This window comes from Gobius niger, assembly GCF_951799975.1.
Source record: "Gobius niger genome assembly, chromosome: 22".
In the NCBI taxonomy this organism is placed as follows: domain Eukaryota; kingdom Metazoa; phylum Chordata; class Actinopteri; order Gobiiformes; family Gobiidae; genus Gobius; species Gobius niger.
This window is the reverse complement of record NC_136873.1, coordinates 953,804-972,444: the sequence shown is the minus strand read 5'-3', so window position 1 is coordinate 972,444 and position 18,641 is coordinate 953,804. Positions and strand designations below refer to the sequence as shown.

The window sequence follows — 18,641 nt, the reverse complement described above, 5'->3', positions numbered from 1 at the left end:
GCATTTTGACGTGTTTTGGCCCGACACTTTTTGAGTGACCGTGCAGGCTGTTAGCAGCAGTTGTTGTGAATCGATCTGGGCTCATTCGACACATTAGTGCATTGCTAGAGCATGCATGGGTGGAAAATACATCATTTTAATGTTTTAAATTCCACCTTTAAATGTTATGATTATTTTTGTCTTGTCAATCATAATTAAAGTTACGCAGGCAAGAACCTAACACTGTTTTATTTTTTATGCAATTGAGCATCGAGCTGGATACTTCTAAAACTGCTGTTAAACATCATGGTACTCAGTTATTACATTTCAACAAGATACACATTTACAGCAATCCTGTAAATTTATAAGAGGCAAAGAGGGATTTTCTAGAGTTTTAATCGTTCTCTTCTAAACGTGGTGCGCTCTCACTTTCTCCCGTGTCATATTAACATCAAAAACCTGCTGTTATGCAACACTTCGATGCAGATTAATACCATGTGCATATGGCGATTGGATTTATTAGACCATCCCAACATATGAACAAATGATGATTCTGTGACACAACCCAACCTACTGGTCACAAAGCACTCGTTTGTCATGAGCTGTGAGAATAGTTTGCAGTTATGACTGTGCGAGACACGCATGGAGTTTGTTCTAGGGATGGGACGGTATGAGATTTCCACAGTATGATAACCTTGACAAAAAGTGTGTGTCTTTCACATTTACGGTCCATAGTATGGCAAAATGTGGAAAAGTTAAAGGGGTACCCAAACTTTTGCATACCACTGTATGATCCGAGCGTCTTCACGTAAGGTACCGTTGAGAAGACGTCAAATTTCGCTGCAATGAAAAGCTCTAAATTGTTGGTGGTCATTGCTCTGTCTTGTATCTGCTCCTCCTACAGAGGAAGACAGTTCTGTAACCACGTGCTGTTGCATTTCTGTAACTGTTACAAATGGTGAATGGTGATCACAAAGGTTTTTACACATAACTCTCTTTGTAAGATTAGCCACTGCTGCAAACTGTCCACGCTCAAACCCTCAGCAACAGCTCCTTCTGCACAGCCCCCAACTCTAACACTGAAAATAATCAAGCGGTAACAATAAAGGTAGACAAGACAGGTCAGCCAGATTAATTGCAAAATAGCATTCTTTTTTTTTAACCTAAAATGTAAATCTAAGTGCAACTACAATACTTTATTAAGCAATAAGAGACAGCCAAGGAATTCACAAATGGGTATTTTCATTGTGAAGCACTGAGCAGTTCATGTCGCACCACAAGGGAGTGGTTTACACAATATTTGTATAGATTTGCAACTGGAAATGTGAAAAACAAATACTGCAGGCGTAAAACGGTAAATACAATCCCAATTTCAAATCTTTTATGGTGGTTATAGAGTCAAAAAGATGAGAATTGAGTCGATGTCCCAGTTCATATGGCCCTGATTTGCTGCACATAGAAACAAGCGACTCCTCGTGCTTCTCTAATCGGCCACGGCTCGGTACGTTTGTGCAAGTGTGAGTGCGGGTCATTCAGACTTTTCCTCGAACGAGCTCGAGATGTTTGGATGTCAAGTGTGAAGTAGTTTAGACCTGATGTGGTGAACAGATCAGATCCAAAGTCCTGTGTTACCGCCAAAAAAAGGACCACAGTATCATCCATTACATTGGCCCCCGGGCCGAAATTCAACTCCCACAGCGGGCCGCATAAAATAGAGAAAACAATTCAAATAAATGAATAATAATAAGCAGTGATTTGGTCAAAGCCCCAACTTGACTTTACAAGCCTTTGTCACAAGTTCCCGACCCCCGCGACCCCCATTATAACAGGTAAAGGGATTCGTGACCCCCGTCCGGGTCACACCGTGAGAAATAGGAACATTAGCCTACATAATTCTTAAAAAACTAAGAAAAACAAAACAAATGGCTAAAATGAATTCACCAAACTATGAACAAATAGTGGCACTCGGGTAAAATAGTAAACTTGGTACAAAAAAATATTAGGTTATATGCTAATAAAAATATGTATATTTCATCTAAATGATCTGGCGAGGTTGAGAACCACTGCTCTACAGGGCAGGGGCCGGATTAAATCATCTCCATATGTTTTAATTAAAAAAAAAGAAAAATCATACAAACACATGGACACCATCACTGACTTTGGCATTTTTGAATGCCAAAGTTGGCTGGCTGGTTGGCTGGTTGGTTGGCTGGTTGGCTGGTTGGTTGGTTGGTTGGCTGGTTGGTTGGCTGGCTGGTTGGTTGGTTGGTTGGCTGGTTGGTTGGCTGGTTGGTTGGTTGGTTGGTTGGTTGGTTGGCTGGTTGGTTGGCTGGTTGGTTGGTTGGCTGGCTGGTTGGTTGGTTGGTTGGCTGGTTGGTTGGTTGGTTGGCTGGTTGGTTGGTTGGTTGGTTGGTTGGTTGGCTGGTTGGTTGGCTGGTTGGTTGGTTGGCTGGCTGGTTGGTTGGTTGGTTGGTTGGTTGGTTGGTTGGTTGGCTGGTTGGTTGGCTGGTTGGTTGGTTGGTTGGCTGGTTGGTTGGTTGGCTGGCTGGTTGGTTGGTTGGTTGGCTGGTTGGTTGGTTGGTTGGTTGGTTGGTTGGCTGGTTGGTTGGCTGGTTGGTTGGTTGGCTGGCTGGTTGGTTGGTTGGTTGGTTGGCTGGTTGGTTGGTTGGTTGGTTGGTTGGTTTAGTGCTGTAAGCCTTGGACTGAAAGCGCAGTTCAAATCGTTTCATTCGCTATTATCCTCCATAATCTGTCTCACTCTTTTAATTGGTCTCTGTCCATTGCAGCACCTTTTGGACAAGATGAACGAGTGCATGACCAAACAGACCTGCCGGTTGCCCACGCTCACCCTGCTCGGCCACGTCATCCGCAAACAGCCGTCCTGGATCCACAAGATCGCGCGCTACCCCCTGCTCCTGTCGCTGCTCAGATGCCTCAAGGTACCGCTCCATTTACTGTTTGTTTCATTTGGAATGTATCCTCTCATTTTCGAGGGGGTCCTTTCAGTCATTGATGAAAAATAACAAGAGCCGCACATGCACGAAACATGACAGTCCATGACAACGCATGTAAAAAGAAAGACCGTACAGAAATAAGACGAAGCTCGATAAGACAACATTCACAGTATTCAGTAGCCGCGGGGTATTAAATCATTAAAAAAGTATTACATTTGATCATGCCTAATTTAAGGCCTTAAAAGCATTACATTTAACAAAAATAGCATTACATTTTCAGTGCATGGGTCCTACTATTTCTTTAATCCTTGTGTTATAATTAGTCGCATAATATTTTTGTCAGAGTATGCTTTAAAATAATGTTAATTTGAGAATCGATGTCCTTGCGCTACTTAAAATCATTCCGACAGTCCGGTAGTTTGCGTCAGTAGCAACAGGCTGTACTGTTGTGGTCGCGCTCACCGTGTGCGGGTGCTTCCACATTAGCACCTGAAACTTCACTTCAGCGAAGGAAAAACTTCATGATAAGAGTCTGTAAATCAAGACCGCTTTGGAAACGGGGCCAAAAATACACTGTAATGAGTTGGACGAGCAGCGCGGGATGCTAACGCTAATGAGAGATGTGAGGAATGCAGCGCGAACAACATGTTCTAGGTTTGTATCTTTTAAAGGATCTGTATCTATTCATTATATTATATTAGATAGAATATTATATTTATTAATATTCTATCCATATATGATTATTGCTATTTTAGCCATCCCAAAGTAAAGTATAGGCATTTATATGATATGTTGTAGCTCTTCCGCTATGGAGAACTATTTTTTGTGAGAAATATAAGTAGTTTCTGGGGGTATTTTCCAAACGCGGAAGACAAGACTCTTCGATTCAGTTAACTCCGCCCCCTCTCTCTGTGAGAGGCGAGAACTGCACTAGAAATATGTCCAGGGTCCTGACACTTGAACTGCGGGCATCGCCCAGCAGCACAACTTCAACCACAGATCTTTGCCGTGTGACTGATACACTCCAGTGTATGCACTGCTGCTGCTCCTGGTGACTGAGCGCAGAACCATTATCGTTTAGCCCATTTAGTCCTGGTTTAGTCCTGGTTTAGACCTTGTTCTGTCTCAGGACATGGTTAGACTTGAAGTCTAACCATGGACAGGACTGATTTACCAGGGTTTAGTCTGAAACTGACTGAAACACTGCCCACTCTTGATAAATTACTTCCTCCAACCAACTTGGTCTAAAAATGCATAAAATACATTTGTCAAACTGTCTGCTATATCCTTCTGCTTATACTAACTAGCAGCTAATTTCATCATTATTATCCTATCATTTAGATTTTGTTTTAATTTAACGTGTATTTTATGTAATAGAACAAGAACAAATAGAATTTTTATAACTCGTGATAGTGGCATTACATTTCACCATGATGGCATTAAAAAGGTATTAAAAAAAGTCTTCAATTTCACCTGGCCAGAGCTGGAGCTACCCTGAGTGTGCTCCCCCCCAAGACACACCACCACCCCAAATTATACAATAGATTACATGGATTACATTGACAAAATGTAATGAGGCCTCATAGGCTGTTCACATGACATTACAGCATTCTAATGATTTACTACATTACAAGCAGAGAAGAAGAGTCCTGGCCCTCTGCCTCGGGAGCGGTGATTGGCTGTGGCTGCTGGGGTGCTGTCCTGTGGGTGTCTGGATGGAGGTGTGGTGATGTACGGACACCCTGTGCTGGTCCCTGTGGCTGCAGCCGAGGAGCCGCTCCCGATGCAGACGCTCCTTGGATGGTGTTTCCTTACCTGGTTTATCTGTACCCAGCCTTACCTCAGCCTCATGTCCATTGTGTTCATAGTTTTACCGTGAGTGTGTGTGGTGCTTGTGTGGTGTGTCTCTGGGGAGGTGGGTGGGGAGAGTGTGAATACAACAATGTGTTTGTATTTGTGGGAGGAGGTGGGTGTGAGAGAATGTTTTTAAATCTGTAAAGCACTTTGTGTTACGTGTCTGTGTTATGAAATGTATGAAAAGCGCTATAGAAAATAAAGATTGATTGATTGATTGAACATCACACACATGTTTCTGAATATTGTCACTATTTTTTGACAATTTTAGTTTCATGTGAATTAGCCCAGGAATTACTGAGAAAGTAGCAAAAAGACTATGAATCTATATTTTGACAGTTATCATAAATACTGCCATGGAAGGGGGCAGACCAAACACTGGCACGCAAATTTATAACTTTTAGTTATAGTTTTTTTAATAAGATTAATTTGTGGTTGATTTATTCCTTTTGGAAATGGAACTGTGGTTTCTAGTTTATTCAATGTAAATGAAGTGATGTCACCTTCGGATCAATAGACCCATTTAGTGTATAAGTCAGGGATCATTTATTCACTTATTTATTGGTTACAATGCACATGAAAGTATTATAGTAGTAGTATGTTTAAAAAAAAGGGTGAAATATTTCCTATGTTTTTTTAAATTATCATGTATTGTAGGTTATTTTTATGCAATATATCAATTGTGTTGCTCAATTACATATTACCTGCTCTGCACCCCCTCCCCTCAACTGACTTTCACCCCCACACACGGCCCTCACTCCCCTCACACGGCCCTCACTCCCCTCACACGGCCCTCACTCCCCTCACACGGCCCTCACTCCCCTCACACGGCCCTCACTCCCCTCACACGGCCCTCACTCCCCTCACACGGCCCTCACTCCCCACACACGGCCCTCACTCCCCACACACGGGCCTCACTCCCCACACACGGCCCTCACTCCCCACACACGGCCCTCACTCCCCTCACACGGCCCTCACTCCCCACACACGGCCCTCACTCCCCTCACACGGCCCTCACTCCCCTCAACTGGCCTTCACCCCCACACACGGCCCTCACTCCCCACACACGGCCCTCACTCCCCTCACACGGCCCTCACTCCCCTCACACGGCCCTCACTCCCCACACACGGCCCTCACTCCCCTCACACGGCCCTCACTCCCCACACACGGCCCTCACTCCCCTCACACGGCCCTCACTCCCCACACACGGCCCTCACTCCCCTCACACGGCCCTCACTCCCCTCACACGGCCCTCACTCCCCTCACACGGCCCTCACTCCCCTCACACGGCCCTCACTCCCCTCACACGGCCCTCACACGGCCCTCACTCCCCTCACACGGCCCTCACTCCCCTCACACGGCCCTCACTCCCCTCACACGGCCCTCACTCCCCTCACACGGCCCTCACTCCCCTCACACGACCCTCACTCCCCTCACACGGCCCTCACACGGCCCTCACTCCCCTCACACGGCCCTCACTCCCCTCACACGGCCCTCACACGGCCCTCACTCCCCTCACACGGCCCTCACTCCCCTCACACGGCCCTCACTCCCCTCACACGGCCCTCACACGGCCCTCACTCCCCTCACACGGCCCTCACTCCCCTCACACGGCCCTCACACGGCCCTCACTCCCCTCACACGGCCCTCACTCCCCTCACACGGCCCTCACTCCCCTCACACGGCCCTCACTCCCCTCACACGGCCCTCACTCCCCTCACACGACCCTCACTCCCCTCACACGGCCCTCACACGGCCCTCACTCCCCTCACACGGCCCTCACTCCCCTCACACGGCCCTCACTCCCCTCACACGGCCCTCACTCCCCTCACACGGCCCTCACTCCCCTCACACGGCCCTCACACGGCCCTCACTCCCCTCACACGGCCCTCACTCCCCTCACACGGCCCTCACTCCCCTCACACGGCCCTCACTCCCCTCACACGGCCCTCACTCCCCTCACACGGCCCTCACTCCCCTCACACGGCCCTCACTCCCCTCACACGGCCCTCACTCCCCTCACACGGCCCTCACACGGCCCTCACTCCCCTCACACGGCCCTCACTCCCCTCACACGGCCCTCACTCCCCACACACGGCCCTCACTCCCCTCACACGGCCCTCACTCCCCACACACGGCCCTCACTCCCCACACACGGCCCTCACTCCCCACACACGGCCCTCACTCCCCTCACACGACCCTCACTCCCCTCACACGGCCCTCACTCCCCACACACGGCCCTCACTCCCCACACACGGCCCTCACTCCCCTCACACGGCCCTCACACGGCCCTCACTCCCCTCACACGGCCCTCACTCCCCTCACACGGCTCTCACTCCCCACACACGGCCCTCACTCCCCACACACGGCCCTCACTCCCCACACACGGCCCTCACTCCCCTCACACGGCCCTCACTCCCCTCACATGGCCCTCACTCCCCTCACACCCTGTCCTTATGATGGAGGGGATAAAGGGGAAAGGAAATCTCACTAATCATGTTACAAAGTAAACATTTTGAGACTTGTATATTTTGCTAAACTGCAATATTCCTGCAAGTCTGCGTTTTTTGGCTTTTAGAACGTAATAATTCCATTTATAACTTAATTTAACAGTGCAGTTCTTTTATTTCCCTCAGTCCTTGAATGCCTTATACACATCCCTATGTGTGCTCTCTAAAAAACTGACCTGACCTCTCCCTGCAGATATTGTGTTATTAAACAAACTGTGGTAGGGTTTACATGGTGGTATTGTCGATTTCATTTCATATCTTTCACATGCTACCAATTTTCCGTTTCCCTTTTGTCTTGAACAAAAATGATAAATATGAAATGCAAACGTTTCCATTCTGTTTTCAGACGGACACAGATGTCGTGGTGCTCATCACAGGAGTCCTGGTGCTGATCACTCTACTTCCCATGATCCCTCAAGCTGGGAAACAACATCTGTGGGAGTACTTTGACATCTTCGGACGCCTGGCCTCATGGAACCTCAAGAATCCAGGTAAACGTATTAGAATTGGACTGCTCGCAAAGACTGCAATAACTTGAGGAGTACTGCATCATTTGTAAAGAAGATAATATCTGTGTCTGTCTATGGGGTTTTGTGTGTTTAAAATGCGTGCTGTGAACTGAATCCTACATTATACATTATAAACCCCTCCAACATTTTTCAGTCCTAGTAGAAGGGCTCACTGCCAGGTTTAGCAACACTATGTGCCCAAAGAATGTGATCATCTGACAATCTGAACATGAACTGAATGGCCAAGTTATTCCATCAATAGATTTCTTTTTTTGGCATGGGCATATTCCAAGATGACAATGCCAGGATTCATCACACTCACATTGTGAAAGAGTGGTTCAGGGAGCATGAGGCATCCTTTTCACACATGGATTGGTCACATCGTGTCCAGAGCTTAACCCCATTGACAATCTTTGGGATGTGCTGGAGAAGACTTTACATAGTGATCACACTCTCCCATCATCAATACAAGATATTGCAAAATGACTGCAGCACTGGATCTGTAAAGTAAAGTAACATATGCAATAACCTCTTGCACACTACGTGCAATAATCTCTGTGTCACTTATCAACCACATGACCTATGACTAAACCTGCACTGCTAGCACTGATACTTTTACTATAGTATGTTTATTTATTTATTGCTGTTCACATAGGCTAGGGGTGGCCAACTAGTCAGAGACCAAGAACTGAACTTTTCAACCTTGATCTCCTCACCAAGATTGAACTAAATTTATATTAAATAAACTGACATTTTGTGCTGTTCTGCTCTGACTCGGACAGAATTAGATTTTAAATAGGGTAGGGCTGTGCAATTAATCGAAATTCGATTACGATTTCGATTACAACAGTAAACGATTACAAAATTAGCATAATCGCAAAAAATCGATTATAATTTTTTTTCTCTAATTTTTTTATTTTTTATTTTCAAATATATATTTTTTTCAATTTTTTTTTTCACATTTTTTTTCTAATTTTTAATTTTGGGATTTTTGTCACTTTTTTGATGAATTTTTGTCTTTTTTTGCTGGATTTTTGTCACTTTTTTAATGGATTTTTGTCTTTTTTGCTGGATTTTTGTCATTTTTTTACTGGATTTTTGTCTTTTTTTGATGGATTTTTGTCACTTTTTTGCTGGATTTTTGTCACTTTTTTGCTGGATTTTTGTCACTTTTTTGATGGATTTTTGTCACTTTTTTGCTGGATTTTTGTCACTTTTTTGCTGGATTTTTGTCTTTTTTTGCTGGATTTTTGTCACTTTTTTGCTGGATTTTTGTCACTTTTTTGCTGGATTTTTGTCACTTTTTTGCTGGATTTTTGTCTTTTTTTGATGGATTTTTGTCTTTTTTTGATGGATTTTTGTCATTTTTTTACTGGATTTTTGTCATTTTTTTGCTGGATTTTTGTCTTTTTTTGATGGATTTTTGTCATTTTTTTACTGGATTTTTGTCATTTTTTTGCTGGATTTTTGTCTTTTTTTGATGGATTTTTGTCACTTTTTTGCTGGATTTTTGTCAATTTTTGCTGGATTTTTGTCTTTTTTTGATGGATTTTTGTCACTTTTTTGATGGATTTTTGTCTTTTTTTGATGGATTTTTGTCACTATTTTGATGGATTTTTGTCACTATTTTGATGGATTTTTTTAAAGGCAACAAATAATCGTTTGAATAATCATGATTTCAATTATGACAAAAATAATCGTGATTATTATTTTTTCAATAATCGAGCAGCCCTAAAATAGGGTGTATGTGGGGCCCTGCCCACTGAGCCCCCTCCTCTGATTGGCCCCTGGCCTGTGAGCTCAGTGCCTGCAGCTTGGTCCTGACTGGACTGTGCAGAGAACACACTCTAGGCTTCACAAAGTTCATAAACTTTAATCCTGAGCCTCTGGAGGACGTCTGAGATCCTGTTTTATATTGCATTTGTTACATGTGAAAGAAACGTGAATGACTTTGCATATTTCCGCGTTAGGATTTTATATGCTACATTAGCCTGGCCTTAGCCATCCGTAAACTCAGGTCAATTATAATTTCCCTGCATGTACGTCTGGGCCTGATCTCAGTGGCTGCGTTACATCGGTTGACTTTCTACCTACCATTCAGCGAGCGGGGGAGGCGGGGGTTGTAGGTGGCGTTGTAGTTTGGCAATGGCGGCGGATATGAAAGAAATGGAAGCTCTTCAATCCGTTCTTCCTCGGCTCCCAAATATCCAAAAAATAAAATTGAAGCCTTGGAATGTGCAAGGAATGCTCCCAAGAGTTCTGATGGTTATGATGGCTGCTTCACATTATATACGTCACGACCAAACGCTAGCCAAAATCAGATCCAATTGTTTCAAAGGAGTTCACCCCTCCCACCTGATAACGGAGCTCAATTGAGAAGTTCCAGACCCTTGTACGAAACGCAGTAAGTACGAGGATCTGGTATAACCAGGCTAATGCTACATCAGAGCTCTGTTTTTTTTCAATTTCCTATTTTTTTCTTTTTCTGTGAATATGAGGCCAACTTTCATCAAATAAAGAGTAACAAACTGTTAATATATATAAAAAAAATAAATAAAGAGTTGGCTAATCAGAAACTTGAAAAGCACAGAAGCTGATCCCAGTGCCACAATCTGCCTAACTGTTGTTTAACATCCCCTTTTGGGTGAGGCTGCTGCACAGGCACCTTTTACACGCCGGCTTGAAAAGGAGAGAGATATGGACTCTCATTCATGCGTAGAGATGGGAAACAGGGTCTGTAGGCCTATGGTTGAATTATTGGTCCAAATTCTTAAAGACTGTTACAGTTTATGCGAAATATGCGCCAATTCTGTTGCATTGTGTTAAACACATCCAATCATACAAAGAGCCGCACTCTGATTGACCCTGACATAGGCTATAGTCAACATTTCTTGCCACTTGCTTTTCTGACTGTAAACCTTTATCCCACGTTTAGGCCACGTTTCGGAGGTGTACCTAATCCACCTGCACGCCAGCGTCTACTCCCTCTTCCACCGCCTTTACGGCATGTATCCGTGCAACTTCGTTTCCTACTTGCGCTCTCACTACAGCATGAAGGAGAACATGGAGACCTTTGAGGAGGTGGTCAAGGTAAAGTGCACTTCATTCTACATATTTACTCTCTCACATGAGTGTTTGATTATTTTTTCTGTTCTACTTTTCAGCCAATGCTTGAACACGTTCGAATTCACCCAGAATTAGTGACGGGAACTAAAGACCACGAATTAGATCCAACCAGGTACATTTCAGATGTGTTTCCAAATGTTTTGTGTAAAAATGATTCCCTTAATGTTCAGACTATTGAGCATACCTGAATGTTATCTGCACCGACTAAATTTATAAAGAAAAAAGAAGCGTGCAGGTGTCCACATGCCATCAGCACAGTGACATGTCTCTCCACGTGTCATAAAATTTTCCAAGAGAACAGTGGCCTACAGGTACATTTACTTTTCCATAGGTGTGAAGACTTTCTAAAGTTTATACATTCAATTAGACCAGTGGTTCTAAACGTGGGGCTCCGCATGGTTCAAAGCTGGTGAAAAAATGTCGGCCTATAGTCCAGAAATGACGGTAAACTTGATTATGTTGCTACCTAAAGGTCTTAATCTTGTACGGACATCGGATAACAGGGACAAGTGGCCATTTACATGAACAGCCTAGATGAGATGATTTAACACTTGCATTTGGCCTGGAAGAGAAAAGGAGCCGGATATTTCCGAACATATAACAATCATTTGGTTAAAATCTCTTTCAAATAACAGTTAAAGGGACTAGATTCAAGTTAGTCATTTTTATACTCGCCACTGCCACTGCAGGTCTTACGCGTAATTGCAGGTTCTATATTAAGCTCGTGCATGACGGCACTTTGGACCCGAATTAACACCTTTTTGAGTGACAGTGCAGGATTTTAGAGTGGTGAATAGGTCTGAGTGATGTAGGGGAGGAAAATACTTCATTTTAACATTTTAACTGTATAGTGCCTTTAAAAATAGAAGCAAATTATCCCATCAATCAGTGCAAAACATGCAGAGTTTCAGACTCAAAAGTTTCAGTCAGAAAGCGATCCGTGAGGTGTAGCTCCTAAAAAGTTAGTTTTATTCTGTTGGAAAGAATGAGAGAGTGAGAAACCGTCCCTTTGACTTCATGAGATCTGCAGCAGGAGGAGAGGGAGGGGCTGCAGGATTAAACTGGATATGAATCATATACAGTGGGTTGCATAAGTATCGGCCCCCCTTTAACTTTTTGACATTTTGCCACGCTATGGACCATAAACCTAAATTGATTTAATTGAAATTTTATGTAAAAGACAAACACTAAGTGACACACAATCGCAAAGTGAAATTAAATTTATACATGATTTAGAATTTTGTTTTAAATAAAAAACTGAAAAGTGGGATGTGCAAAAGTACAGGCCCCCTTTCCTTTTAGTGCAACCAATTGCCTTGAGAAATTAAAGGAAGATTTTTGAATGATCACATGTTGACCCAATGACTAAATAGAGTCTACCTGCGACTAATAGATGTCCTGTGGACAGTTTCTCCCACCTGAGCTGCAGCTCTCTGCAGTTCATCCAGGGTCATCATAGGTTCTTGATAACAGCTGTGGTCAGTGCTGTCCTTGTTCGGTCAGTAAGTTTAGGAGGACGGCCGGGTCTTGGTAGGTTTGCAGTGATGTCAGACTCTTTCTATTCCTGGACGGTGGATTTAACTGTATACAGAGAGATCTTTTTATAACATAACCCAGCTTTATACTTCTCAATAACTTTATCCCGGACCTGTCTGGTGTGTTCTTGGACTTCATGATGCTTCTGCTCCACAATAGTTTCTTAACAGACCTGAGACCATCACAGAGCAGCTGTATCTGAACTGCCGTTACATTACACACAGGTAGACTCTATTTAGTCATTAGGTCAACATGTGATCATTCAGAAATCTTCATTCACTCATGTGAATTGTCCCATTCCGAATTTTGGGCCGAAAATCTTTTCAGAATCAAAATTATATCTCAATTATCTGCACTGGAATCATATCACCCGACACTGGGAGAGTCACGCTGAAAGAAAAAAGGTGTTTTAATTTGTTCAACTATTTCATGTTTTTATTTATTTTGATGTTCGTCTTTTGACAGGTGGAAAAAATACGAAATCCATGACATAGTTATCGAATGTGCCAAAGTGTCGCTGGACCCGAAAGAGGCGTCCTGTGAGGAGGGCTACGCCACCATGCCCGAGAACTTCTACCCCCAGGTTCACGTGAGGCCTCAGGAGTGCAGTCCCTACACCGACCTCCACAACAGCTTTGGTCAGTCCAGATCATCTCTCATTCGCGCTCTCACTATGACTGGTCACTGACGGTCATTACTCAATATTCATATCACTCACGATGTTTGGTAACCCGCCCTACCAAAGTAATGGTAGAGGAAACTCTGAAGCATGACAACAGGCCAAGAACTAGACAAACCTATAAAGTTTGCTCTGAAAGACACAGGGATGTTTGAGAGGAGAGGAACTGTCCTCCAGTATGAAGTATTTGAGTGAAGCTTAACAACTAAACTGCTGTGAATGGACCTCAAATATCCTAAAAATTTGACAGTGGACATGATTTGCTGCGAACACGCTGCAGTCTAAAAGAAGGGAAAAAAAAAACCAAATGTATAATCATTCCATCTAGGGCTGCTCGATTATTGAAAAAATAATAATCACGATTATACAAAAATCCATAAAAAAAAAAGACAAAAATCAATCAAAAAAAGACAAAAATCCATCAAAAAAAATGACAAAAATCCATTAAAAAAAAAGACAAAAATCCACCAAAAAAATTGCAAAAATCCATCCAAAAAAAGACAAAAATCCATCAAAAAAAATGACAAAAATCCATTAAAAAAAATGACAAAAATCCATCAAAAAAAGACAAAAATCCATCAAAAAAAGACAAAAATCCATCCAAAAAAAGACAAAAATCCATCCAAAAAAAGACAAAAATCCATCCAAAAAAAGACAAAAATCCATCCAAAAAAGTGACAAAAATCCATCAAAAAAAGTGACAAAAATTCATCAAAAAAAGTGACAAAAATCCATCAAAAAAGTGACAAAAATCCATCAAAAAAAAGACAAAAATCCAGCAGAAAAAAGACAAAAATCCATCAAAAAAGTGACAAAAATCCATCAAAAAAAGACAAAAATCCATCAAAAAAAAGACAAAAATCCATCAAAAAAAGACAAAAATCCATCAAAAAAAATGACAAAAATCCATTAAAAAAAAAGACAAAAATCCACCAAAAAAATTGCAAAAATCCATCCAAAAAAATGACAAAAATCCATTAAAAAAAATGACAAAAATCCATCAAAAAAAGACAAAAAACCATCAAAAAAAGACAAAAATCCATCCAAAAAAAGACAAAAATCCATCAAAAAAAGTGACAAAAATTCATCAAAAAAAGTGACAAAAATCCATCAAAAAAGTGACAAAAATCCAGCAAAAAAAGACAAAAATCCATCAAAAAAGTGACAAAAATCCATCAAAAAAGTGACAAAAATCCATCAAAAAAGTGACAAAAATCCAGCAGAAAAAAGACAAAAATCCAGCAAAAAAGTGACAAAAAATCCAAAAATTAAAAATCAGGAAAAAAGAAAGAAAAAAAAATATATATATTATAATCGATTTTTTGCGATTATGCTAATTTTGTAATCGTTTACTGTTGTAATCGAAATCGTAATCGAATTTCGATTAATTGCACAGCCCTAATTCCATCAGTAATTGGCAATGACGATCCATTTAAGTTTCCAAATGGGTAAATAATGAGTAATCTGGTAAACTATCCATCATGTACTGTCTGTATGTTTTTACATTTCTTGGCTAGTTTCACATTGCCCTTGTGTTTTTAAATCACCTGGTTTTAAAGGACACCAAACGGCGGTGTCCAAAGAGCAGGCAGGGCTGGTGGGGTGTTGGGTGCGCGCGGTTAAAGATTGATACGACTCTTTGTCTTGTTGACAACAGGGAGCTCCTCTTCGACCCCGTTCTCCACGCCGAGGCAGCCGCAGCCCCCGCCCCTGTCCTTGCCCCCCTTCTCAGGGACACTCTCCTCCTACCGCAGCCCGCAGACCTCCAGACGGCAGGTAAGAGCATCCATAACGCCCTCAAAGCCTGTCAAAACATGGCTCCTGTGGCACCACATTTGGCTGTAAATGATGATCGGGGGGAGGACCAGAGCACTTACGCATGTGTTTGCCACTCACAGAGCTTGTTTACTTCTTATATATCATCAGTCATTTGCCCACAGACCATTCCCCCCCCCCCAATAAAATCTACCAGTGTCTTAAAGTCATTAGGGTCAACACATTGGCCCTTGTGCCCCCTCCCCTGGGACAGCTGCCTCTGAGATGTCTGTTAATGGTTCAGCTACACAGGGAAGTGAGGTCAGGTTGGTTTTCACTCCCCGCCGCACTTTGTCCACATTGAATATTGTAGTTAACGAAAGCGGCTCCCGGGCCTGATACTAACGATTATTTAGGTAATTGATTAATCTGCATTTTATTTTTATGTGGTGGGAGAATGGGACGAGTGATATTACTGTTATTGTTACCGACCCCATGTCCCAAACCAGATCAGGCTCAGGGAGTTATTATGTAACAGGCTAATGGAAACACAGCCGGCTTTCCTGGCATGCAAATATCTCAACATTTTAGTCGTGAAGCTATCCAATAAAACCTATGGGCTAAAACAAAAAAGAAATATAATATCAGAAATATCAAGAAATATGAACTGCTGAGCCAAGAGGTCAAAACTTTATACAATTATTGAAACCCTTTGCAGAAATTCCCTATTCAGTGTGGGAAGCCCGGATCTAATTAAATATAATTGGAATTATTTTATTTAATATATCACATTCCTGTTACCACTTTTTCATGTGTAAATCCAAGTATGTTTCTGTTCTAAGTTATTTAATCAATATCTACGAGAAGTGTTGTTTCAGTGGAAACAGCATGTGCTTCTGTGCTGGTTAGCATTAGCCTGCAATTGGCAAATAGGTCAAATTTTGGCATTCCTGTTAATCTCATTCCTGTTACCATTCTGAGGAAGAGAAATGGGAAAAATCCCTAAAAAAATGAAAAAGAGAGAGTGAGATGGCCCCCATACATTTTTGTACACCTAAACATATGCCAATGTATTACATTTTTAGTACTCTTGGGGCGGTTTTAAAGCTGACATAATAAATGATGCGGTCTACATTGCATTGGCTTTATTAACAATATCTTCCTGAAGGTAACAGATACAGATTAGCAACACAATCATCATTTATAAACTTAGACTCAGCAACATTGACTAAGAAGATCATTTAAATGCACATCACAGCAGCTTGTTACATTTGCTACAGATGTTAATAGAATGAACCGAAAGAAAAAAGAAATGGTACATAGGAGTATGCCTTAAAAAGCATTACTACGTCATTAATCTTACTTTGAAGAAGTAATAAGAGATTAATCACAGGTTTGCACTGTGATTAATTCATTTTATACCATGGATACAGACGCATCTCGTCATAGAAGGGGGCGTGGCTTCGCCGAGGGGGAAAATAGAATCTTTAGAGAAACACAATTTTCCCTCTTTTTAACCATTTTCTGGTGGAATATGAACTCATTTATCACACAAATAAAGTCAAGTGTAAATCGGGCCCATATGGATATTTTCTCACAGCAGATTGTTCAGTAGAAGTGAAAAAACGGCAGTTGTAGCAAGCGTTAGCATTAGCCCAATGCTAACATGTAGCATCAAGTTAGCATTCTCCGTCATTCATGTATTTATGGGCTGTTGAACCACTTTGCTTCTCCCCATGTCTTTGCATCATTATTTAGTATAAAACTATATTCATATTTCAGCATTTGTTAAAGTCGTTTTTGAATAATTAGAGAAAAAAGTAAAATAAAATTGTTTTCCCCCTTAACTGTTTTAAAAAATGACCATATATGGGCGATTCCAGAGATGCCGTCTGTATCCATGGTCTGGGTGAATACTCGATTCTGATTGGCCGGTGCATTACTTCGGTATAAAAGCACACATAGTCCGGTAGTTAAATCACTGGGATATCACTCCACTGTAGGGATGGGCGGATCGATTCCACTGTATCGATATATCGATACCAAATGGCTACTTTTTAAGTATCGATATTGGGCAAAAAGTATCGATACTAATTTGCATATGTAAAAAATAGGCGTGGCAGCAATTTTAAACATAAAAGGCCAATTTACATCTTTGTTCTGAGCCAAAACAGTCCACAGGAGCAGGGGATTGAATTAAGCCAGCCATTACATTTTGGTTTAGATTCTTTTTGTCATTAAAGTATTACTTTTAAACTTTGTTTATGTATTTACTTTCACATTAACATTGTATAATTAACCAGTTAAAGTAATATCATATTAATGTACCTATTAAATATATAAAATAACCAGTTTTAGAAATGTATGTTGATTGAAATACATTCACCCGTATAAAAATGACCAGTATCGGTATCGGTATTGGTATCGAGAAAATAGACCCCAAAAGTATCGGTATCGTATCGATTCCAAAAAATGTGGTATCGCCCATCCCTACTCCACTGTGGGCATCGCAATAGCAACGCATGACACAACTGAATCAGATAAAGGCGTAATTAGTGACTGACAGGAACGTATGAGATGGATTTTGTGTTAATTTCAACTTTTTTGGCCAAAACAAAACGTTTGATACATAAAATGATCCTGCATTGAAGCATCTTTGTCTGGATTAGTAAAGTCAATCATAAAAGTTTCAGTTGGGGGGGCCCAGGTGTGAGCGACTCCACCGCAGCTGTTTCCATAAACAGTTGAGCTGGTTGAGCTAGCTAGCTTTAGCTTCAGGTTAAACCTTGTAAAAGGTCAATAACTCCTGCCCACGAGTGCCGCATATCGGTGTTTACTTCCAGGGAAAAGTGTTTCCGGGTTAGTCCTGTTGTGTTGTGATTCTGTGCTGATGTTGTGTCGTTGAGCCTGACTGAGATCCTCGTAATAGCTGCGGAGAATGACTCGCTCTGAGACCAGCCTTCAGTGACCGGCTAATAACCCACACAAAATAGTCCCGTAGTCTGGCAGATTTAGTGACTTTAGTAAATGAAACAAATATTTATTATAAATGTTTGTGGGACCCTGGTATAAGCGGATTAAACAACTATAATGCACTCCACTGCGGGTCGTGGTGTTCTTGACTCCGCGTCGTGCATTATAACCGTCTAATGCGGCTCCTCGTTGTTTAATCCTTGCTTATACCACGGTCAGTGAGAATTCTAATGCTAACTGGCGTGCATTATTTTTTTCTAACCGCACAGTTATGGTGCATTCCACTTGATGCTCCGACTTGGTCATTTCAACTGGAACGCAACAACTCGGGACAGAATCAGCTAATCCGAGAAGGAGCATTTAAAGATGGCTGCGGCTGACGTGACATGTAACACATGTAAAGCTTAAATAAACCTCGTTATTTGTCAGACGTTTCCCAAATAAACTTGTAAAATGTCAACGTGAAATGGATAGGCTTAATTGCTCTGTTGCTAACCTCTTAACGGTTCAAAGTAAAATATGAAACTACTAGTGTAAATATCACTGTATTTACAACAGTTATAATAAATACATTATACTATTGTATAATATTACAACTTAGTTTCTTTGTAAACTGATTATGATGCTTGAACATGAGCAACAAATGAGCAACTTTTACGGATGTGTCTACCTCCGATATTTCCGACCTGGATAACTGGAACACTCAGGATTTTTTGGATTTTTGGTTCTCCTTTTGGTTGCCCCTTGCTGCCCATGGAGCCATCTC

At 42.0% G+C, this 18,641-nt stretch overlaps 1 protein-coding gene across 1 annotated transcript in view; it reads left to right on the top strand.

The window, feature by feature from the left end:
- tsc1b (TSC complex subunit 1b) overlaps positions 1-18,641 on the top strand; it is a 64,191-nt gene that overhangs the window by 10,284 nt on the left and 35,266 nt on the right. The window contains exons 4-9 of the mRNA XM_079581234.1: positions 2,766-2,918; positions 7,644-7,788; positions 10,742-10,896; positions 10,971-11,044; positions 12,934-13,106; positions 14,805-14,923. Of these exons, the coding sequence (XP_079437360.1) occupies positions 2,766-2,918; positions 7,644-7,788; positions 10,742-10,896; positions 10,971-11,044; positions 12,934-13,106; positions 14,805-14,923 (819 nt within the window). The remainder of the gene's footprint in view (positions 1-2,765; positions 2,919-7,643; positions 7,789-10,741; positions 10,897-10,970; positions 11,045-12,933; positions 13,107-14,804; positions 14,924-18,641) is intronic.